The sequence below is a fragment of the Scardinius erythrophthalmus genome, assembly GCF_964197995.2.
Source record: "Scardinius erythrophthalmus genome assembly, chromosome: 19".
Classification (NCBI taxonomy): domain Eukaryota; kingdom Metazoa; phylum Chordata; class Actinopteri; order Cypriniformes; family Leuciscidae; genus Scardinius; species Scardinius erythrophthalmus.
The window spans coordinates 6,217,332-6,241,874 of NC_138239.1; the positions used below are offsets into that span (position 1 = coordinate 6,217,332).

The 24,543-nt window shown below is 37.3% G+C and overlaps 1 protein-coding gene across 2 annotated transcripts; it reads right to left on the minus strand.

Annotated features, from left to right (window-relative positions):
- Positions 1–436: 436 nt before the first annotated feature.
- zfyve28 (zinc finger, FYVE domain containing 28) lies at positions 437–24,155 on the minus strand. Of its 2 annotated transcripts, none has more exons than XM_081347346.1 (14): positions 23,814–24,155; positions 19,495–19,635; positions 18,483–18,620; positions 18,093–18,295; positions 17,750–17,839; positions 17,480–17,569; positions 17,212–17,313; positions 13,906–15,345; positions 13,622–13,714; positions 12,065–12,228; positions 11,833–11,949; positions 11,625–11,726; positions 2,761–2,864; positions 437–1,566 (listed from the first exon to the last, which is right to left on the minus strand). In XM_081347346.1, the coding sequence occupies exons 1-14, from the start codon at positions 23,850–23,852 to the stop codon at positions 1,435–1,437; spliced, it is 2,955 nt and encodes a 984-aa protein (XP_081203472.1). In that variant the 5' UTR covers positions 23,853–24,155; the 3' UTR covers positions 437–1,434. The 2 variants fall into 2 exon arrangements, with proteins under 2 accessions (XP_081203472.1, XP_081203471.1); XM_081347345.1 differs by having other exon boundaries at positions 13,622–13,717.
- Positions 24,156–24,543: the final 388 nt, after the last annotated feature.

Sequence of the window (24,543 nt, forward strand, 5' to 3'; positions counted from 1 at the left end):
TCTAAATTAAAATCAGAATAAATTTAATTCAGCACTATTATTGTGAATACGTCACAATTTTAAATAATGTATGAATATTTATTTTACAAAAATCACAATAATGGGAATTGGGCAGGGGGTGCTAAATTATCCTAATATTAATGCAGAAATATTTATGTCAATATTACTTATCCGCTTCATTTTCTTCAAGTGACAATTACATTTTATGTTTTTCATTTTGCGGTAAAATATAACCCAGACGTCATATTCTTGATAGGTTTCACGAGTTTTGAATATGATTAACTTTCTACAATTGTAAACAAAAAGTAGTGGTTGGTCACATATATATATATTATATATATATATATATATATATATATATATATATATATATATATATATATATATATATATATATATATATATATATATATATATTTATTAAAATGAGTTCCTAAAAAAAAATATGCAAAGACAAAAGAAAGGCATTTGCATCTGTGTAAGACAGTCATGGTTGACTGATTCGGTAGCGTAGGCATACTGTAACGGGATGGGACCGTGTGAGAGGGGTCAACAGGGATGAGGTAGGGGGTGTAAAGTGTTCTTTTGTACCAGAGGGAAAAGCAGAAAGCTCCTAAACTGCTGTAAAAGGCAATAACTTTACAGAAAATAAAGAGAAAAAAAAGAACATCCAAATGTTGCACATTCATTTGCATGAGGAATATGAGAGAATCTTCTCTTTTGAAAGATGCATTAAATCCATCTCAAACTTTCAAGCATATATACACATATCTTTTTTCTTATTTTTTGGCCATTCAACTAAATCCCCAAATATCACTTCTGTTTTACAGAAAGCAGCATTATTTTCAAAACAAAAAAGGGGGGAAAAACATCTGTGCTATATTGTTCCACAAAAGGTGTCACTGATGGTGCAGTTAGTGTTAGTATTATTGTCTTCATAAGTCACAGTTTATAATGTGCTCACAGTTTACATTCATTCTAGAAACTGAGCCCATAGAACCTCTGGCGCTAATAAAGCCACAATTACTGCCAGACAAAATCCTTGTGTGTGTGTGTGTGTTGTTCGGGTGCACTTCTGTTTCACAGAACAGCCTGTTTGTTCCATGCTTGATTAAAGCAAATTTGTAATTAAGCTCATTATTCAAAAGCAAAGCCCTAAATAAATACTTTGGCTCCCATAGCAATGGGGTACTTCCTTTATGTGCTTGAGTCCTTCGCAACCGTCCATTTGAGTCCTTCTCGCTTTGTTCCCTGGTCAAGGCTTTTTCTTTCGCTTTGAAGTGATTGCATTTAGTGTTCATATATTTACAATTTACTTTTTTTTGGGATGATGATGTGCATGTCTGTTCTTGCTGAAGTATCAAACCTCAGTAAAACTTCTTGTAGTGTGCTTATGTCTCTGCGTGTGTGTGTGTGTGAGAGTGTACGGTGTGGTCAGATACCAGTTCTGTCGCTGTAGAAAGGCGTCACGTGGAATATGTAGCAGTGAGTGCAAACTCTCACTGGCTTCATCTGACCGTATCTAGGCAACGGGGCTGAGTGTGAAGAGCAGCGGGAACAGAAGATCTGCAATAAATATAAATCATCTTATTAGAGTTTGAATCAGGTGAAATTATTGTTACAAACAATGTTCTTTCAGCTGACAGCTGTAGAGCGCAAGAGTGAGTGTTTAAATTCACAATCTTACATAGATACACTTAATAACCTGATAGTTATTAAACCGCTCATACAGTTTAGGCAAAGGCTGATCTGCATATGTAGAGTTTTTTCCATTATTTCTCTCTGCATGTAAACAAATCTAGTGAGTTGTTCAGTGTGGGCTGAGTAAGTTTTGAGATTAAAACTTTCAGGGATCCTAAACATTTCAATTTCAAAACTCCATACTTTTCCAGACCTCTGTAGATTTTTCAGACCATATTTACAGTTCATACAGCATTATACTTGGTATATATTTTCCCAGGTTTTTTTTAATCGGTTTTCTCAAAGTGATAACATCCGCTTACATGATGAGAAGAAACAAAAAACGCTTACATATAATTTATGTATAACCTATGTATAACCAAGGCTTGACATGAACACCCACCAAATGCAGGTGTTTATTTCAGCAGTGGCGTGTAATGCAGTCACTCCTACTAGCCACCTTTGAGGGTTGATATACACACATATTTTTGTCTAAGGTGGTCAAAAATAAAAAAAATTCAATACAAATGGAATCGATACTGAAATATCTGAAACTCCTCCAATACTCATTTCCCGCAGAATAGATATAGGATATCAGCTGCTCTTTCTCACTCTCTCATCTCTCCGACGGAGAGTTACACACAAACCCGCCTCCCCTCACGCACTGAATTATTCTTATTCAAAGTAGTATTTTATTTATTTTTTTCTACATAGTGAGTAACAAAAAAAAAAAAAAACGGTAACAAAATTTTAAACCATAAACCAAATCATCCGGCTCCAAAATGAATCACAACATTACAGACATTAATTTGAAAAAAATATTTTTTTAGAAATACAGATTTTTACATTTATTTATGCTTGCTTATTTTGCCAATTTATAAATTTAGATTACCTTTGGTAAAATGTAATGCTCACTTAAAAATATATATATTTATATAAAGTAGTTTATAAGTTCGTAAGTTCAAAATTGGTATCTCTATGGAGATTTTTTATTTTTTATTTTATGTTTTCCATTTTTCACATCTGGAGCAGTCTATTGCACTCTATTCTGGCAAGGGTTTGAAGATTGGACTGCTGTACCTTTCCACAGCTCCTACAGTGATGTTTTCTTCTGATGACTGTAAATGGCGCTTCACAGGCAATGCAGGAATTGCATGCCTCATCTGGCACCCATTCAGGAGGGTCTGATGTTGAAAGAAGAACAGAGAAAGGGTTGCAAAAACTGATAAAGGTCTGCAGGTGTTGTAATCAGCGGCATCTTCATTACACATCATCATAAAATAAATAAAATAAAACATTTCTGCTTTTCATTTAGTTTAACTTGTACAAAAATAGCAAAAAAAAAAAAAAATTAAAAAGGTACCAATTACTAAACTCAACAAATTTACTAAATTTAAGTAAAATTAACATAATATTAGTATCTCAATGATACTACAATAACACAGTCTCAACTTCAACATCAGGCCCCGTTCACCTGGTATTAAGATGCGTTTTGGTCGATCGGATCACAAGTGAACGACGCTAAATACAGGTGTAAACGGCGTCTACGCTAATTTGAGCTTGTTCAATTTCAACCACTTCTAGAGGTATTCGAAAAACACATTCAACTTCGAACAACCCTCCACTTGAAGAAATCAGAACAGAAGTGGGCAAAAAAAAAAAAAAGACACCAAGTGTAAATGGGTATGTGCCTCCCTCATCTACTTGCTATCTAATCGACCAAAATGCATCTTAAGACCAGGTGTAAACAGGGCCGGATTTCGATGATACTCATTAGGATTTTTCCTCACAGAAATTACTGGAATAGTCAAACATGTTAACCTGAAGTCCACATACTTTGGCCAAATAGCATATCTTTCAACCCTTCTGATAAAAATCTTTATCTTATATATATATATATATATATATATATATATATATATATATATATATATATATATATATATATATATATATATATATATATATATATATATATATATATATATATATATATATATATATATATATATATATATATATATATATATAGGCTTGCTGTATATGGAGCAAGCCTAAGATGGTTTAAAATGTTGTCTAGACGGCAGCTCACTGGGGCTGAATCACAAAAATGCCAACCAGTGGCGGCTGCTGGTCTTTCAAAGAGGGGAAGCTCATTTTCGGCCTACATCATAAAAATTATTCATTTATTTATACGTAAATTCTACGTTCCTTTTCAAGAAAATGCTCTGTGAAAAATTTATGTAATAATATAATAAATGTATAAATAATAATATAATAAAGTATAATAATAGTGCTACTGTAAGAATTGATAAATTAGGAAATTCCGGACAGTCAGTTTCTGGGTTGACCAGACCCTGAGAGGACAAAAGGACCTCTCCGGAGATTACCATTTGAACTGGCCCTCGTGCACTATCGAGACGAAAGTCTCACCTCCGAGTCATCCTAATCTACATCTCTTTACCTCTCCCATCACCCCCTCTCTCCCATGCCAGATGATCACTTGATTTCTCCAAAGAAAATGTATAGTTTAATGTGAATGATTATCACAGAGTATTTTCATGTTTGGTATTGTTTAAAATGTCACAGTGCGACTGGTACAAATGTCTCTTTCCAAATAAGTAAAACAAAAGGTAATAAGGTTTTTAAGAGTTTATGGATAACTGACTTACAAAGGAAGGTGGTCTCTCAAGCAAATGGTCACCCACCCCCATAAAGGTGCGACCACTGCATGCAAATTTCTTTTGTTAGTACATGTTTCCTGGTGAAAGGTTTGGGTATATAAGGAGATGCAGCAGAGAGTTCGGGGCCTTTTCTGTAAATAGATCGGCCCGTGAGGCTGAGAGAAAGAAATCTCTCAGCCTCACGTACTTCTTAAAGTTGGGTTTGCATCTTCTCTCTATTCCAGAGCATTTGATGTTTTGTATCGATTATCTTTGAATTGATTATGAAATTGGCATGATACATTTACCTGACATAATAAATTGTTACTTGTGATTATTCCAACTGTTCTTGACATTGTTCATTTAATGGTTAAAAGGAATAGTCATTCGCTCACTATTAGTGAGGCACAGATATTATTAAGACCTTTCATTTATGGAGTCAGATGAAATTACGAGAGAATACATGACTAAATGTATTGTAAATTTAAACAACCAATACTTCGCATGAATGAGGACAAGAACACGTGATTCCTTCCCTGTGTTATTGGAAAACCTCCATTGGGCCAATTTCACAGGCCTTACAAAATGGTGACCATCGACGTGATCTCAAAACAGATCAAAACAGTTTCACGAGAAACGTCCTTTCCAGCAAGTATTGGGATCTTAAAATCAACAAGAGGTTTGAAAATCATCTCTTTCTTCAGCGATTGTGGTAAGTCAATTTTCTTTGCATTTTCAGAAGTGTTGAAGAAATGTTTGATGCGGCAGCCAGATGAATTTTAGAAGAGATTTTAAAGATCTTCTTATTTTGCCTAAGCAACAGGAAGCAAAACCTAAAATAAGAATAACATCTTCCAAATAATTAATAACTCAATGAAGAGCTGAAAAAAGTAAAGCCTAAAAAGTTTTAAAATCAGCCGCATGTTTTCTGGCCATTGTTGTATCTGGGCTTGTTAAACAAACCAGCAACACATGATGAGAATGAACAAACTAACAAGAAACAGAGAAAGAAAAATCTAAGTTTGTAAACGATCGGAAAACACGTGATTTTATAAATAAAAAGGCAGATCGATGCATTGTTTATGGAAGGAAAATTTTGGGAAAACAGGATGATATGATGTACAGGCTAAAGCCATGCTGCGCTCAAGGCTAATGCTAAATGCTATTGTCCATGTTGCTTTCAAAACGCTCAAGGCTACGCTAAATGCTAAAGCCATGCTGCGCTCAAGGCTAATGCTAAATGCTATTGACCATGCTGCATTCAAGGCTAATGCTAAATGCTAAAACTTTAACATTGATGGAATTAAATTAAGATATTCAATTTAATTTGGCTTATTTCAGTTCCTCTGAAAAGTAAACCTCTAAAGTATTTGATATGCTATCTAGTCAAAAATTCGTGAAAATTAGAAAATTTTGCTTGGTTATCACTGTTAGGTGGTTGGGGATATGGCGAGACTGTAAAAACGATGGCAGAGTAATCTCTAAAATATATCCAACACAACTGACAGGAGCTGTTAAATGTGGCGAGTCTGTAAAAACGATGGCAGAATAAACTCTAAAACATTGTAACACGCTGGGATAATACAAGTATAAAAAGGCGCCGTTATAACTAGCTATGATTGCGCGCATCCTGATTTTGACCGTCAAGCTGTTCAAATATTTGAGGATACTACTCTGAGCAATGCATATTCTGTTTGGATTTTCAAATTTGTAGTCGTGCTTAACACATTGTGCTAGAACACACTTTATAGTTGTTTGTGCTAGATGCACATAGGCTAATTTAAAGTTTATTCTTTAACACAGGATTGCTTTACTGTAAGTGTATTTGAAATACTTAGGCAAAAGTGATATAGATGTCGTATTCTATTGCTTTGCTGTGAGTGTATTTGGAACACTTAGGTAAAAGGGTTGTAGATGTTGTATTCTAAGCCGTGTGTCCTGTGTAAAACTGAATTAAACACGTGTGTCTATGCTAAATTTGGTGGCTACGATGTAAATCACAAGACAAAGAAATCGGAAAATCAGAAACGAATGCATCTCATTAATCCTGAAACAAAAACCTTTTTATATTTAAGGCTTCAGAGAACTAAATATTGTTATGTTTGAATGTATTCTGAATTACTCTGAGATTTGTTTTTTCCAAAATAGATCAACGGATTCGTATATTTCCACAAGTTTGCGTCAGAGGTTAGCGACGGCTAACAGCTGATATCAGGGAGTTTGCTGGCGACTTGGGTGGGTGGATGTGTTCCGATGTCTTCTTTTCTAATTTAATGTTACTTTAGATAAATGTACAGGCTTGATTAATTCAGAGCCAAAACCTACTAAAGTAAAACGATTGAATTAAGATCTTGAAGGGCACCCAAGAGGGCTATGAAAAGGTCTCTTTGATTGTTGTGCGTGTTTCGGCAAAATCCTAGAGAAGTAGCCAACTGCCTCTGCTCCTGATCTTCGGGACTGACCACTTGTGTCGTGCATCCTTGGGAAGGACTGCAAAGCGATATAGTTTTCCTGATCTATAAACGGAAAAATATAAAGTAAGAGTAAATAGAATAACCAAACGTTAAAATGGCCATTTAAAAGACTAAATGAGAAGAAAATGTATTTGAAACCTAGCAAAGAAAAAAAGAGAAACAGCGAATGTACATCTTATCAGCCCTGAGCCAGAAAAGCCTTTTTCATATTCAAATGTATTGACATGAGAACAAGTAGAGATTTGACCATGCGTTAAGTTGTTCCAGAGACTCTTCAGAAACAGAAAACAATATAATTTGGCTTGTATTGTTATAGAATATAATTATATTATAACTTGAAATATAATGAACATTATATTACACTCGCAGAGTAGGATAATAATTGGAGAAGTGTGACTTTCGTCATTAAAATTGAATTTCTGAAACAGAACTTCATTTGTGTGCTACCCAGTGCCAAAAAGGGGCGGTACACGGCTAGAATTGTGTGGCACAGGTAATAGCAAACCAAATTGTGCAACAACTAAAATGTAATCTGACCAGAGAAGTAAATTTACAAGGAGGGTGTGAAATGCTAAACAGCAGACAGAAGTACCACAGTTTTTTGCACGACAAAAAATATCTGCACTAACTAAAATGTGTGAACGACACCATAAACAGCTAATGCTAACCAGACAACCCAGAGATCTGGCTGTAATGAGAGAAAGCAATGAGCATTGCACATGCAGCAGACTGAAGGCTGAACTGAAAGAGCAGCTTCAGGTGTCACATCACACTGAAACAACAGCAACAATTCAGACGTGGTCAATGAAACTCGGTTTCATGTGACATCTGGAATTAAAATTGCAACTGACATGATATTGGAACAAGTAAAAGAATTCCACACGTCTGAATTTAATGCTTTTGAAATATTGGAATTATCTGTCTGTGGTTCGCTCTCCTCTGTTTTATGTCTCAGGTTTACTTCTGCAAATTCCTCGAAGGACGGATGCCAGGATGGGGCGGACCCCACCTCAAGGCCAGGACAGTGGAATTGTTAGAACATAACCTCGGGAGATGGGTGAAAAGACACTTCAAGAGGCCATTCACACTTACAATAGTACATCACTGAATAAATATGGCCTCCCAGTTTAGAACTGGATCAAAATTTGCAACACAATTGTTATCGATTATATTCCACCCATCTCCTAGACATGAACACTGAACACACACCTCCATCACTACACATCATAAGAAGATAAAGATGACAGAGTCCAAAAGTGTCACTTCACTAAGATCTACTGTCCATCTTCACACTAACAGTTCCAGATAGCTTCACACACATAGGATGGTAAAGCTGAACCCATGATGACAGTCTAAAAGAGACACACATAGCATACGCTATTCAGAACACACACTGCCAACTCATGGAAAAACACTGAAATATACATATGAATGGCTACAGTCACAAGTCAGTGATGCGAATTATAAAGCAGAGACAGACCTGCTATCAAATTTCAAAATGTTCAAACTTTCTGATTATTATTGGGGTGGTTGGAAAGTCAGAGGGCCCCTGATTTCTCAAACATACCACTAATAACAGAAACATAAAAAACGGACAGACCTGAAGTGTGAGCACTTCAATCAATTACAAAATTTACAATTTAACCCTATCATCGACTGTGACATGGCCAGCACAAAACACACACACACACACACACACACACATACACACTCACTTGCTCACTCTCTCTCACACACACCCACACTCACACTCAAAAACACAAAACTGTTACAAGGAATGAACAATCTCCATTCTTATATGCTTAAACATGTTCCAAGTCACCTCTTAGATCTGCATAGGTGGCTTGCATTGGAAGATTCATGAACAAAGTGATTATTATATACATGCATTTCTTCCTAATTGTGATTGAATATTATTATTGCTGTTATTTATTTATGTTACACTGACCTCTTGCTGCATTTCCTTTGAATAATTCAGACCAAGAATATTTAAATTCCACTACCATTTAACATCACAGTGGTAGTGAAGAATTGGATATTTAAAATGAGACCATTCTACATGACCCTGAGAAACATTTGAGACCAGATGTACCATTCGCACTTGCTGACATGAACATGATATTTTATATTGAACATGACATGATTTTGTTTTGTTGCATTATGTGTTCCCATGCATTTCCATACGACTTCAAGTTCATAAGTGCTCAATCGTTAAGTGGACATTTAAGATGCTTTTCAGGTGTCTCAGGCTCTTCACACAAAGCAGTGTGAACCAAGGAGAAGCCCTTCATCCACTGAGGTCTGCCCAGACAACTGTACCGCTGGAGGTGACAGGATTGGTCAAGAAGGGTCAGATCATCATCGTGGAGAAGGTGCCAGAGAAGCAGAAGTTTCTCCATGGAGGAATGACACGTCAACTGAACAAGTAACAAAGGTCCAGATTGACTCTACGAACTTTGCTCACATCACAAGATCACAGGATGAAAACCTGAATGCTTTCATCCACCTGCTGGACTCAAGCAACATACACCTGGTGAGACCAGGTGTTCTGCAGGTGAACACAGTCCTCTGCAAGCTTCTACAGATGCTAACATTGAAAAGACTATTTTTCTCAAGGATTACAACAGACGTTGATCAGTGACTCCATAGGAGCTCATTTGAATTTGACCCACGGAGTCAAGGAGGGAAACTGTAAGAATTGATAAATTAGGAAATTCCGGACAGTCAGTTTCTGGGTTGACCAGACCCTGAGAGGACAAAAGGACCTCTCCGGAGATTACCATTTGAACTGGCCCTCGTGCACTATCGAGACGAAAGTCTCACCTCCGAGTCATCCTAATCTACATCTCTTTACCTCTCCCATCACCCCCTCTCTCCCATGCCAGATGATCACTTGATTTCTCCAAAGAAAATGTATAGTTTAATGTGAATGATTATCACAGAGTATTTTCATGTTTGGTATTGTTTAAAATGTCACAGTGCGACTGGTACAAATGTCTCTTTCCAAATAAGTAAAACAAAAGGTAATAAGGTTTTTAAGAGTTTATGGATAACTGACTTACAAAGGAAGGTGGTCTCTCAAGCAAATGGTCACCCACCCCCATAAAGGTGCGACCACTGCATGCAAATTTCTTTTGTTAGTACATGTTTCCTGGTGAAAGGTTTGGGTATATAAGGAGATGCAGCAAAGAGTTCGGGGCCTTTTCTGTAAATAGATCGGCCCGTGAGGCTGAGAGAAAGAAATCTCTCAGCCTCACGTACTTCTTAAAGTTGGGTTTGCATCTTCTCTCTATTCCAGAGCATTTGATGTTTTGTATCGATTATCTTTGAATTGATTATGAAATTGGCATGATACATTTACCTGACATAATAAATTGTTACTTGTGATTATTCCAACTGTTCTTGACATTGTTCATTTAATGGTTAAAAGGAATAGTCATTCGCTCACTATTAGTGAGGCACAGATATTATTAAGACCTTTCATTTATGGAGTCAGATGAAATTACGAGAGAATACATGACTAAATGTATTGTAAATTTAAACAACCAATACTTCGCATGAATGAGGACAAGAACACGTGATTCCTTCCCTGTGTTATTGGAAAACCTCCATTGGGCCAATTTCACAGGCCTTACACTACTAATAATAATGTATATTTGTAATTATTTTAATAATTATTTTTGAATTATTACTAATAATAATAATAATAATATAAAAAATATAATAAGTAATAATATAATAAAGGTATAAATGTATAATTGTGTGAAATGCATTATAAAAATTGGCCAGTAATTTCAACAAGCAAATACCAAGAAATAGGTTGCAGCAGTTTGTCTTTGAAAAATCCGCGATGGGACTGAGCTCGAACAGCTTCAACATCAGCGACTTTTTATTGTATGAAATCGCTGTCAATCAAAAGGAGACGCAGCGTTTTGACAGACCCTCCAATCATCACGCGGAAGCCCGGAGTCCGGGCCAGCCCACTCCTCATTCACCCCCAGAGACGCTGAGCGTCCGTGGGCGGGACATAATCGCAGCATTTATCCAATGACCGTCTAGTTTCGAAGCGCTGAAAAAAACTGTTCGAAGCAGCCCCATTGAAGTCAACGGACGCTGGGCTTCAACAGGGAAATGCACTGACGCTACGGGAATGTATGAGAAGGAAATCGAGTCAGCCGACCTGTAACTGATTCTGAACGAACTCGTCTTTGAGACGAACGTTTTCTAACGCATTTTAGTCAATAAAATGTTAATACAATAGTACATATTTGACCATTAATTTTTTGACATTATAAGGGAAGCCGAGCTTCCCTTGCAGTCTTAAAGAAATCGCCACTGATGCCAACTAATCACAAATATGCCAACTTCCCAACAAAATCAAGTAGGCCAAAAAAGTATGTGAAAAGAGTAGTATGTCCAAATTCACAGCTTCATAAAACAGAAGGCAGAAAGCAGATGACCTACTACTTCCAGCGAGAATCTGAAATGTGCAAACAAAAGATTCTTTACTATCTCGTAAAGGACACGGGATTTGTAAATGGTGGGTGAGTGACACAACTCTCGTATTTGGTCACATGACAGTGCCAACATGGTGGATGTAGTACGTCCACATTGCATTGAAACTTCACATATTCATATTAACAGAACATACTTTTTTAACAGTCACAAAGTAAGTACTTCAGTAGTTCAAAAGAAGAAGTACCTACTCAAAGTATGCGATTTCAGATGCGTCCTAGGTTTTGAATCGTGAACATCAAAATAAAATTCTCTTCATATTGTGAGCATATAGGTGTTGTACTGTACTAACCTTCAAACTGTCCCTCTCGGGCTTTGGCAGCGAGCTCTGATGAAGAGATCGTCTCTTGACAGAGAGCACAATCTTCCAGAACTGCACTGCCCAGACACGGACCTGAGGTGCATATCAAACAGCACATTAAACTAATGATGTCGGGCATCCAATGATGAAAACATGCTGTTATAGTTTCCAATATCTTTCAGAAGCGTGCCTCACTCACCTTTCTTGGGATTCTCATTGTCCCCTTGGTCAGCTTTTGTAGCCATGACCTCAAACAGAGTCTTTAAGATGCTTCGCAGGTCACTTGCATAATTTGTTTGCAACTGATCGGCCACACCTTCAGATATTTGAAAACAAGACATCGAATATTCTTTACCATTCAAACATGGCTTTACCAGTTCACGTCACAGGCTTCAAATCCATGTTAATTCCAATGTTATTAAGTGACCCACCTGATATGCAGACAAAAAGACGATGGATGAGGTCACTACTGCTATGGAAACGTGAGCGAATTTTGTTGTGAGCAGCAAGTTTAGCAGCTTGCAAAGCCACTTGAATCTCCTGGTGATCCAGATCCTCAGACATGTCTGAGCTGGTTGTCAGGCTAGTGACAGGGCTGAAAGAGAAGAATATTAGATTTAAATGAATAATCATCATCATAATAATAAATAATAAAGATAAAACTCTTCTAAAATATAGTTTATAACAGTGATTTAAAATAAAAAGTGTCAATGAAGTATGACTAATGGGTCGAGATTGCTGGCCTTCCTCAACGGAGAAATTCACATAATCAGGTTAATCCAGAAAGTGTGACCCTATGGCTGAGGGAACACTGTGGGTTTTGTGTAATACCTTGCTGGAATCACAGAGCAAGTTTTAGGACTTAATTTTCACATAGGCATTAAAATAAATAAAAAATTAAACATTTTCCACTGCAAAAGTGGTGCTTGTCAAGGTGTTATGTGATTGCTAGGGTGGTAGCCAGGGCATTGCGATATGCAACAACATATTCTGAGAGGTTGTTAAAAGCATTGTCATGTCATTACAAAGGGTGGTTGGGTGGCTGTCAAAAATAGTCACAAGAACACACTTCTAGAGTCCCCAATGTCTCCAAAGCAACTTACACTGCATTCATTACATTTAATCAGTTCTAGCATTTCCTGAGAAATGAACCCAGCACCTTGGCATTGCTAACATCATACTCTATGCCTAGGGTAAATGGCAGTGATGTGAGCTATTAAAACTTTACTGTGTTTGTTTGAACATCTCAGCCAGCACCATTGACTTAACCATTGGCTTTTGGGAGGGAGTACCAATGACGAAAGTGGTGAGTGTTTAAAAACCTGTTTGACAAAACCAAAATTACACACTTATTTTCCTTAGCTAGTACCACTATAAAAACTAAAACTACAGAGTGCTTCAGGAATGAGTCCTAAAACCTAGAATTAAGTTGGCATTTTAACACTTCCGTTCCATCGTCCAAAGTCAATTGTTTTTTTTAAAATGGGTTTTTGGTTAAATGCCACTGTTGAAACAAGCCTCCTTCCCTACAAAACACAAGCCCAAGATAGTTTATACATATAATTTTTATACATTTAAAAATTACGTCTTGATAGGTAGTTGCTCACAAGTGGCTAGAGAGATTGTCGTGGACATTAAACGTCATCACACCAAACAGGAAAATGAATCTACTAACTAGTCCGCTTTTACAGCCTTGTGCTCTTTGAACATGAACTTCAATGAACTTCCCAACTTGTTGATTTTTTTTTTTTTTTTTTTAGTTGTTAGAAGCTTAGTGGTGGTGAAGTTGAAGTCTTGCAACCTAACTTTCGCTTTTTACTTCTACTGATTGTATTTAAGCTTCAGAGCTTAAGATTCACGAACCCTGTGTTCAGATGTGAAGATTATTGCTAACTTCAGGGTCGGCCTATGAAAATTCATCATCCCTGCTGCACTCTATAGCAACAGAGCTGACATATTCCACCATTGCCCATCAGATAAAAGTTTACCTGGGTGTGTATGAACTTGACAAACTGCATGTAGTGACAGAAACACCATCAATGTCACTGCTGGGGACAGAACTGAGGGGGGACTCCAGAGAACTGCTGCGGACCATTTTGAAAAACATGTGGGGAAGGGGGGCAACAGATGAAAATGAAATATGAGAACTGAAAAGAATGCCAACCTTCATAATGAAATCAACTCATATAACAAAACAAGGTAACAAACAAAACATTTTCAAAATAGGCAAATCAAGAAAACCTTAATGCATGCTCGACACAAATAAACAAACCTAGACATCTTTCTGTTATCTTCTTTGGACTGTTTTCCAAAACCTTCCAATTTCCCTTTTACTGTAGTGTTAGTCTGTGTCCGGCATCCTGTGTCCTGATGGGTGCAACTAGGTCCTCCCTCCCCTTGTCCCGAGCCTCTATCCTGAGCAAGAAGAACCCCTGAGGTGCATTTCTCACAGCAGGAATAGTGGGTACAGTCCTGACTGCCCTCCTCATCTCTCGCTTGGTTCTGCAAGGGACAGTGCGGTACAGAAGGGGTGAGGTGGCCCTGTGAAGGGGGCAGGGTGAGCGGTAAATGTCCATTTCCCTTCCCTGGGCTGGCAGCAGCTACTGCCGATTTTATGACAGAGCTTGTGATGGTGAGCTTGTGCTTATCAAATCCCAGCGCCATGCCCCGGCCAGCAGGATCCATGGCATCCTCGTGGTTGTCGACGCATCCGCCAGCACAGCACACACAAGAATTAAGCAGGCACTGAGTGGCAACTAAAGCCCCACCCTCACCGGGTTCAGAAGCATCGGCTGAATGTGGCAAGACAACGGCCAAGTCGGTCAAGCTTGGGGAATGAGGGTTAAAAATAACAGTGGCGGAAAGCTTCATTCCACCGGTACGATTGGCGATTTCCTCCGCAGTCTGTACACTATCTTCCTCCTGTAACCCTTCCCAGCCATTCACCATGGGCGACCTGTCGGAGTTCCCCAAGGACTCGTCCGATTGGCTCAGTTTGCGCTGACATTCCAGATTGGTGGAGTTGCTTGATTGGCAGATTGTCAACCAACCATTACATGATGAGTCGATCAACGGGGTGGGCCTACTGTGGTCAGGGGATCTGAGGCATATGGTAGGAAGGGGAAGTTGTCCGGGACACAGTTCGCTAGTTATACCGGACTCCAGGTCATCCATAAAGAAAACTCTATCATCATCATGGTAGGAACCCGGGGCTCTCCGCGGAGATGCCTGCTGGCTGGAGGTGGCACTGGAGCCGTCGAGGCTACTTCCTCTGTAGGGTCGAGGCTGGCGGGCTGGGGACTGACTCTGACTTGGAGGGGAAAGAAGCGTAGACATTTCGTCCCCCACTTGATGCACCATCATATTAAGTTGCTCGATCTCTTCTTCATCATACTGCATGGAGCAAGCCAAGTCTACATCTGTGGCCTCCTCTTCCTCACTCTCGCTGGAGGTCTCGGGCCGCCCCATCTTCTCCTCATCCTCCTTCCATACAGAATCTTCTTCCTGGGCTACACAAAGAGTGAGATCCACCACCTCCTCAATTCTATCGTCCTTTTCCAGTGTCTCTAGATGGCTCTCAGGACCGGTGGAAGCGGCTGGGTCATTGGTCGATGGCATGCTGGAACCTACAGGGAAATCTCCATCCTGGGAGATGCAGAGGCTACGCTCCAGCGTCATGAGCTCTTCTTCTGTTAGAGTCTGCAGCAGATCCCTGATGTGAAGAACAATTATATGATTCAGAAACCAGCCATGTTCTTCAGTTGCTACATAAAAAGTTAATATGGTTTAAATTTTAAAATCTCATTGCTGCAATTAAAAAGTTATGAATGTCAGTTCTACTTAACTACCATAAAGACTGTAGGCAAGGCAATTAGTTTTTTTCTGAGATTCAATCGTTTTCCACATGAGTAAGCATATTCAAAGCTATTCCAGGGCATGACCGTGTGAGTGTTTCACTCGCTTTTGCGACCAAAAATAGATGTGGATGTGTGCGAATTGTAAAATGCATTTAGATGAGCCCCCGTAGGTCCTTAAAGGAGAACTCCGGTCAGTTTTAACATTGAGCTCATTTTTTTGTACATTTGGAGTGCTGTCAATACAGAGAACAACGACAAAAATCGGTGTTGCCTACACCGAGTTATTCTATTTTTAAAATTTGCACCCAGTTGACTTCAATGGGGCAAGTACTAAACCTGCTTTTAGCCTCTTAACATCCTTGATGTGTCATTACAAGTGCACAGAAAATGTGAGTGATTCCTTCAGAGTGAACACGAGTGGATCTGACTGCAGTAGATGTGAAAGATATGTATAAAAATGATGTTATTTAAGCCAGCGCAAATACCTGTGTTTACATCCTGTTTTCGGTTGAAGTCCAAAGTAGTCGATTGCCGAGTTCACGCGCATAGGTTTAGTTACCTATGATCACGCGCGTGAACTCGGCAATCGATTACTTTACTTACTCACATTTTCTGTGCACTTGTAATGACACATCAAGGATGTTAAGAGGCTAAAAGCAGGTTTAGTACTTGCCCCATTGAAGTCAACAGGGTGCAAATTTTAAAAATAGAATAACTCGGTGTAGGCAACACCGATTTTTGTCGTTGTTCTCTGTATTGACAGCACTCCAAATGTACAAAAAAATTAGCTCAATGTTAAAATTGACCGGAGTTCTCCTTTAAAGCAGCTAAAAAAAAATCAGTTTCATGAAATGTAAAAAGCCTTAAATATCTTAAATTGTATAATAAAACATCTTAATGATCACCTTAAGAAGTCTTAAATTTAGGAAAGAAAAAAATAATTACATTAGATTGTTAGATACGGCCTGTGACGTGATTAAACTTCAAAAAGATGTGATTTCATTACACAAATGTAAGCGCTGCATGTTCAAAGTGAAAACGTGGCGCTTTCTTGCTCGTTCAACAGGCTTGTGGTTCCAGACATTTATTTCAAACGATTGCTTATGATCTACTGCAGATGAATTATGACAGTGTTTACTTTATGAGGCTTATAATGTAATATGCGTTGTAGATTGTTGTAAGAGTGCAAATTTGATCTCCATTATCTTTTTGAATAAGCAGGCAGCAATAGTAAAGCACCTAAATTTCATTATAGTTATAAGGACACATTTAATTCTCACAGAAATAAATTCAATTGTATTCATGTTATGGCTGGCAACCAATACAAAGGCAGATTTGATAAATCTATAGTAGACTCTTGCATGTTTGAACTGGAAAAAAAAAATCTACATACTCCACGCACTTACGCTACTTCAGACAACAGTACAAATGGAGCGTTTGGTGTTAACAGCCTCAAGATGTTGCGATGTGGTGTAGACGTCGAGTACAAATATCAACTAATCAAATAAAAATAAATAAAAAACTAACAAAATTAAAACAAATAAAAAACCTGAAGAAAAATGTCAAACAAAAAAGTAATCCAGCAAAATCAATTGAATGCAAATTTATAAAGCCTTACCATAAAAGCATTGAAAAACCTGAAAAACAAGCTATATCTGCATCAGATGACCCAATCAGAGACTAACTATTCCATGACTAACTATTGTGAACACAAACTGTACCTTATTTTTCTCAGCAAAGTACGGAAGGGCCGGAAGAGTTCAGACATGTCCTCTGGTTTGCGGTCGAGGTTAAGAGGCCCTTCAGAGTAGATAACAAGGCCACTAATAAGAGATAACATGACACATGATACCATTACCAGGTGAGTAAAGGTATATATGAAAGAAAAGAGGATGACCCATACAGTGTGAGGAAAAATGTATACGTAAAGAGGGATTTGGAGGTGGTTGACATGAAGAAAACAGATAATTACAATGACATATCACTTACCAGACAATGGCAAGTCTAGGAATTGTAAACATAAGAGCTGGTTCGTAGTCGTCAATCATGTCTTGTGTAAGATAATCAAGCTTCAGGGCCCTTGAGATTGGAAAACATTAATACTGTATATATGAATATAATTACTATTAATAATATACACATTTAATTAATGTGTCACTTTAAAATTATACTAATCACGATTCTCCTCCTTTCTAAACTGATAATGCAATGCATCATGATGAGTATATTGCGAGGTAGATCCAAGACCTGAATATTCACCTCTCAACGGTCTCACAGAAGAGCACAATCACCTCCTGCTGGATGTAATACTCTTTAGGGGACTTCACAGGCACCATGGCTGACACGTAGCTACAACAGGAAACAGACAGATCCCAGATAAGTTTACATTACTTTCGCCCTTTTGTAATAATACTTTTAATTGGCTGCTGAAGTGGCATGTTTGCAAAGCTAACCTGCTTGTGTATGACAACATTAGTACCAATAAAGATACCTTGTAATGATTTATGAACGGTCCAAAAGGATACATGCAGTCTAGTCATCCTCATAAATATATCATCATAAGTGGATGCAAAAATCAAAACAGCTGTACATATTTAGGTACCTGAGCTCAAACTCAGCGAAGAGGCCGTCAAACTGACGTAACGCTTCCTTCATGCGGTCAGTGTAGTTGTTGAGATCTCGTAGCGCTTGGTCTCGGGTGATGTTGCGTACTTCCTCCAGGCTACGGGTGAGGTCTTTAGCCAGAGGTCTCATGGCCATGCTCTCGATTTCCCGATTCATGATGATCGATCCTGCTGCCAGGCACTGGAGAGAGGAGTGATAATAAAGTCTCTGCTTCTAATGGGTTACGCCGCCCTGATTCATGGCCACAAGTGACAGCTATGATACACTGATGTTCTGAAGTTCTTTATATTCATGTTCTTTTGAAAGTTAATAAGAAAGATCTCTAGGGAAGATCTCGTTCTGAAGGAAAGCAGTTAGTGTGCACTACCTCTGCCCCAAACCACAGCTGCCCGGCAAGGTTGTCATGGCGGATCTCTTCTGGGAACTTCACACAGAAGTCTCTGTTGGCTCGGTCTTCAGGTATGCATTCATCCATAATTTGATTTATGATGTTTAACACATTGTCCTACACATTTATTGACAAGATACACAACATGCAGGGTTAGAACATTCACTTAAAGGGTTTAAGGGAGATTATAATTTCAATGTTTCCACTTTTCCACTAATGGGATTACTGGATAAGGATTTTTAAGAAAATCATTAGAGACTGCACTCACAAACTGAGAATAACTAAAACATTTTTTTTTAATATAGATTCACTATAAAAATTCCCATGATTTGTTTTCAATTTTCATACTTTACCAGGAAATAATGATTTTGAAAATTCCCAGACAATCCTGGGTTTTCTATGACTGTGGAAACCCTGCAAACTGTTTCAAGGTATTTTGTGTATTTATTGGAAAATTAATTCCACTATCCACCACAATTCAAAAGTTTGGGGTCAGTAAGATTTTATTAAAATTATAAATAATAAAACTAAAGGAATGGATCATTTTCTTCAGCAAGGATGCATTAAATTGATTAAAAGTGACAGTAAAGACTTCCATTTCCTATTCGTCAAAGAATCCTGAAATAAATGTCACATTTTCCACAAATATATTAAGCAACACAACCGTTTTTAATACTGATAAAAAATGTTCAAATCAGCATATTAGAATGATTTCTGAAGGATCATGTGACACTGAAGACTGGAGTAATGATGCTGAAAATTCAGCTTTTCAACATTTTAAAATATAATAAAATAGAACATTTGTAATTGTAATCATTTTTCATTTTTTACTGTATTTTTTAATCAAATAAATGCAGCCTTGGTAGCCTTCTTAGCTTCCTTGCAACTTGTCATTGCAAGAAAAGTGAGGAAAAAGACTGGATAGGATGGAAAACAAACACTTGATAAAACTGTCCAAACAAGACTACGCTCTGTACTGTGAGTGATTAACCTGGCAGGAGCGGAACTGGTTGACCAGCAGGGTACACCTCTGAGGGTCCTTTCTGCCGTCCAGACTGTCCAGCTCAGTGGCCACCTGGTTCAGCTCTTCATCTGCATAGTAGAACTGGGCCAGCAGCTGCGGATCTGACCTCTGTATGAAAAAAGAAAGCAAATGTAAACAGATGGTCTGAATGATCTAATCAAGTACCAGATGATCAAACAAACTGGTGCTAAAGTAAGCAAGTATCAGAGTCCAGCACTATGGTGTGTTTCTGGCACTGTGTGTAAAAACATTTTTTAAGGACGCATATCTTGCAACAACAGCCATTCCCACACACACCAGAAGAGCATGTAATGTAACGATAGATGTCAGAACTGGATTAAAGAGCACTGATGAGGATTTAGACCTTTGGACCTCTTCTGCTCCATTGGGCACTCAACAGAAAACATTCTCTTGCATCATAGACTGGACAGTGAAGGTGTATCTCAAAGATCTAGGTGTCTCACAAAGAATTGGAAAACAATTTTTGATGGAATATATACAGTGCTATGCATAAGTTTAGACACCCATGCTAAAGTTGACTAAAAAGAGGAATAAAAAAATCATCTTTTGGAAACTGAACTTAATGCCTTAATTAAAAAAATTAGGAAAAATCCAACCTTTAAGGACACAAATTTTCTTTGTGAATGAATAATGTATCGTAAATAAATAAATGTTCTTCCTTAAAATACAGGGTGCATAAGTTTGGACACCCCTATGTTAAATTCCCATAGAGGCAGGCAGATTTTTATTTTTAAGTATTTTTTTTTATTTATTTTTTAGGATACTATGCATCCTGATAAAGTTCCCTTGGCCTTTGGAATTAAAATAGCCGCACATCATCACATAGCCTTCACCGTACCTAGAGATTGACATGGTTTTATTTCAGTTAGCCTAATAGCTGGTTTGATTTGCATTGAGAGATGATCTTATGGAAAGTACTCCATGCCAATCTCTAGGTACGGTGAAGGCTATGTGATGATGTGGGGCTATTTTAATTCCAAAGGCCAAGGGAACTTTATCAGGATGCATAGTATCCTAAAAATTTTTTTTTAAAAAAATACTTAAAAATAAAAATCTGCCTGCCTCTATGGGAACTTAACATAGGGGTGTCCAAACTTATGCACCCTGTATTTTAAGGAAGAACATTTATTTATTTACGATACATTATTCATTCACAAAGAAAATTGGTGTCCTTAAAGGTTGGATTTTTCCTAATTTTTTAAATTAAGGCATTAAGTTCAGTTTCCAAAAGATGATTTTTTATTCCTCTTTTTAGTCAACTTTAGTATGGGTGTCTAAACTTATGCATAGCACTGTATATTATATATATACCCATATATATATATATACCCATATATATATATATATATATATATATATATATATATATATATATATATATATATATATATATATATATATATATATATATATATATATATATATATATATTAGTTTTAGTTTCACACACTCCTATCAAAAGCAGAATATGGCAACAATATGTCATCGTTTTTCTTATCAAAAGGGCTATTTTAATGGAATTTATATATATTAGTGCTGTCAAACGCATTTATACATATATATTAATTAATATTTAGCATTAACCAGAAAATAAAACTCTTGAGATTTAAAATCTCTTTTACAAGAGGGTCCTGGCCAAGACAGGCAGCGCACTTAATGAAATAAAAAAAAATAAAACACATTTAAAAATAAAACACCTAATTAATTTAGTGTTGCTAGTCAAGAGTTGATATGATGTTCTGGTCTTTAAATATAGCTCGGTCTCTATTTCAAATTCTGCAAGTCTTTGCTTTTTCTTTGTATTACAGCATTTTGTATTGTAAAACCCCACAATTCTCCAAGCTGCTAACTTTATCATTCATAACCATATCGCAAGCTGTGCGGGATGATTTATACACCCAAGTTTTGTTCAATCCCTTAACCTTAAACAGAAAGATTAATAATAGCAGAGTTTGCCTTAGCAAGCATAACTAACATGTAAAATGTAGCCTACGTAAAGTTGAGTGTTATCTGCACGTTGTGATTTGGAGTGTTTCCCAATTTGGGACATCTATGTTTCCTGGACTGTGGCTGTTTGTAATCTGCACATGAATTTGCCTGGGATGTGGCACGTGGCTGGAACATGAACCAGAGCTGAGGATAAGCTGATTTGAACCGGTCAGCCGCCCTATGATGCCCACGCAGGTGCAATCAAACCACTAGAGAGAGACTCCCAAATTACCATAGAATAACTAAGCGCTGCATAGGGGAACTAAAAGATGAGGAAGGCCTATTCAAATGTATAAGGAACCAATATTGTTTAACTTTGTGTGACAATTTTGGTTGTGCATTTCAACAGACTTCAAAGTGATGAAAATGTCTGTACAGTCAGTGTCTTTAACACTAAAAAATAAAAAATAAATAAGGAACTGCATCATGTAATGCACTAACAGAAACACTTTTCTAAGCATCATCCAAACATCTAGAAAATTTGAAGAACAATCTTTTCTATTTTACTGATTCTGTACACGTACAATCCATTAATTTCTGATCCCTTAGTTCACTCCCAATGACAACAACAGGCATATTTGTGAAGAATGTCTCCAAGTGAGTCACAGACAGAGGCAGAACTGCACCCATGGGCCAATGCTTCTTTGACAATGAGTGTTTGTACATCTCGAGGGGTGGCCCAGGTTTAATTCCAACAAAACACTTTACTGCTCTAACATCCTGTTGTAAGATTAATACGATTTTTAAGACACACGTTCCCAAAAATGTATTAGACTAAAAAGTGACCCTAATCTCTCATAGAATCTGGTTAAAAACCGGTTGACAACAAACCTGTAGCAAACCACGATTGCATTAGTTGCCAAGGTGTGGATTGCAAGAGGATTTCATAGCTAAAGCCATTGTGAGCTGTGGTGAAATGTGGTTTTTGATGTGTAAAATACAAATTGGTGACAGCAACAAAGTTTGGGGCCACACAAAGGGTCATTAAACCTCAGCAAAGGCAATGACCTATAGACTTATAGACCTTATGCTCCAAGCATGCAGCAATCTTTCGAATTTTGACTTTGAACTTTTGTTTTTGCAGGGGCTCTGTATAATTGTATAGCATCTCTGTCGAAGAATTATTATCTGGTGAAGTGGATTTACTCACTGTAGAGTTAATGAAAGGAGGCACGAGCACTGAAATGTTTGAAGCGGATGTCAGTACACTAGGAAGATTTTGAGATGAGCCGTTCATTCGTAAATCCGTACGATCTTACCTTCATGTTGTGGAAATACAAATCGGTAGACCACAATGTACAGAAATATATCTCATCCAATCTAATCGGATTGATATATGAAGAGTTCAGATGCAAAACCATCTGAAATTTTCTTCTAGAATGATCATTTTTATCAAGCTCATATATTTAAGTTCAGTAATTTCACTTAAATGGCAATGCAAATTACCTATTAATTGTCATTTAAGTGAAATTACTGAACTTAAATATACGAATTTGATAAAAATGATCATTCTAGAACAAAATTTCAGATGGCACTTAGAGGCTTTTGCATCTGAACTCTTCATATGTTCTCAGGGTTATTTCTGTCAGCTAAAAAAACATTTACATTAATTGAAAAAGTTTAAATAAAATAAAAATATGAGATGAAATGCAAACTAAAATGTGAAATGTCGCTTTGTCAATGTACACAAACATATATCATCCAATCTAATTGTATTAATATATGTTTTCCGGATTATTTCTCGCTGTCAACTACAACACATTTACATTAATTGAAATAAAGTTTAAATAAAATAAAAACATTAGATGAAAAACAAACTAAAATGAGTCAACCAACTGAAATAATTTGAAGTCGAAGCACTAAAATTACTAACGAAAAAAAAAAACTGAATATAAATATTATATTTTAAAGCAAATGCTAATAAACCAGCTGAGAACATGATGACTTTGTCCCTTCATTATGAATAGACAAAGTCATCTGAATGAATAATAAAGGGTTGTGATTCAAAACGACCAGAAAATCATACCTAGAAATATTGGCATATGATACCCCAAAAAGCTGTCAAGGTAGGCAGATCACATCATGTGATGCTAACAAGATATTTATGTAGACAGCTTGCATTATACGACGCCCCAAAATGCTGTCTAGGTAGGCTGCCCACATCATATGATGCCCCAAATACTGCCTAAAGTAGACTCGCTAGGTTTAAAAACACATTCACTTAATAATAAAGCTATTTGATGAGTATTTATTAACTGAACTGATGGCAAGCTTACCTTTGGCTTATAAAGCCACTTTCGGAACCGATTCATCATTGGTCACCTCGCCAGTTTAGCGACAGCTCCGTACCAAACCCGAACCGGACCTTTAAACCCGAACACAAACACACAGCTAGCGAGCTAAGCTAGCGCCTGCTCTTCAACAATGCCGTGCTGACAGTGTTTAGTAGAAGCCCAAAAAACAGACACGGACTGTGTACATCCACTATTAATTAATCGCGGGCACGGACTCTGCCCTTATTTCCAGCAGTCGAGCGGTTGTCTTTGTCCCCAAACACACAGGCTGCTCATGACTAAGCTTTTGAGCTCGAGCTCAATCTGACTACGGAAGTTGCGCTCGCGCTGCTTGACTGATTACACTCGGGTTGCCAAACAATCCGCTTTTTTATTCCTAAATGATTTAGTACAGTTGATTTATCGCTCTTCCGTTTAGTTTACATAAATAAGCAAATAAAGGGAAAATATAATTGTCAACATTCTTTTTATTTTGCACACATTTTGTTTAAATTTTTATTATTTTTGTAAATCACTTTAAGGTACCAAAATGCTATCATTTTGATCAATATGATATTTTTCACTAAATGTTAATTTTTTTGGGACAAAAGAGAACAAAGGGAATAGCGCTGGAGAATGACGTCCTCTCAGGAAAAGTCGGACCGCCTCGCTGTTTCCAGGCAACAACATAACACTGTCGTTGCCAGGTAGATGTTTTTCATAGGATATTATC

What these genes read in the sequence shown, in the direction of transcription:
- zfyve28 (XM_081347345.1), bottom strand. Translation starts at nt 23,852, where the DNA reads ATGATGAATCGGTTCCGAAAGTGGCTTTATAAGCCAAAG. An exon ending in AGTGGCTTTATAAGCCAAAG is followed by an intron (nt 19,636 to 23,813) that starts GTAAGCTTGCCA and finishes TTTTTCATACAG; the next exon opens with AGGTCAGATCCGCAGCTGCT. An exon ending in CCGAGAGGGACAGTTTGAAG is followed by an intron (nt 2,865 to 11,624) that starts GTTAGTACAGTA and finishes TTTCAACATCAG; the next exon opens with ACCCTCCTGAATGGGTGCCA.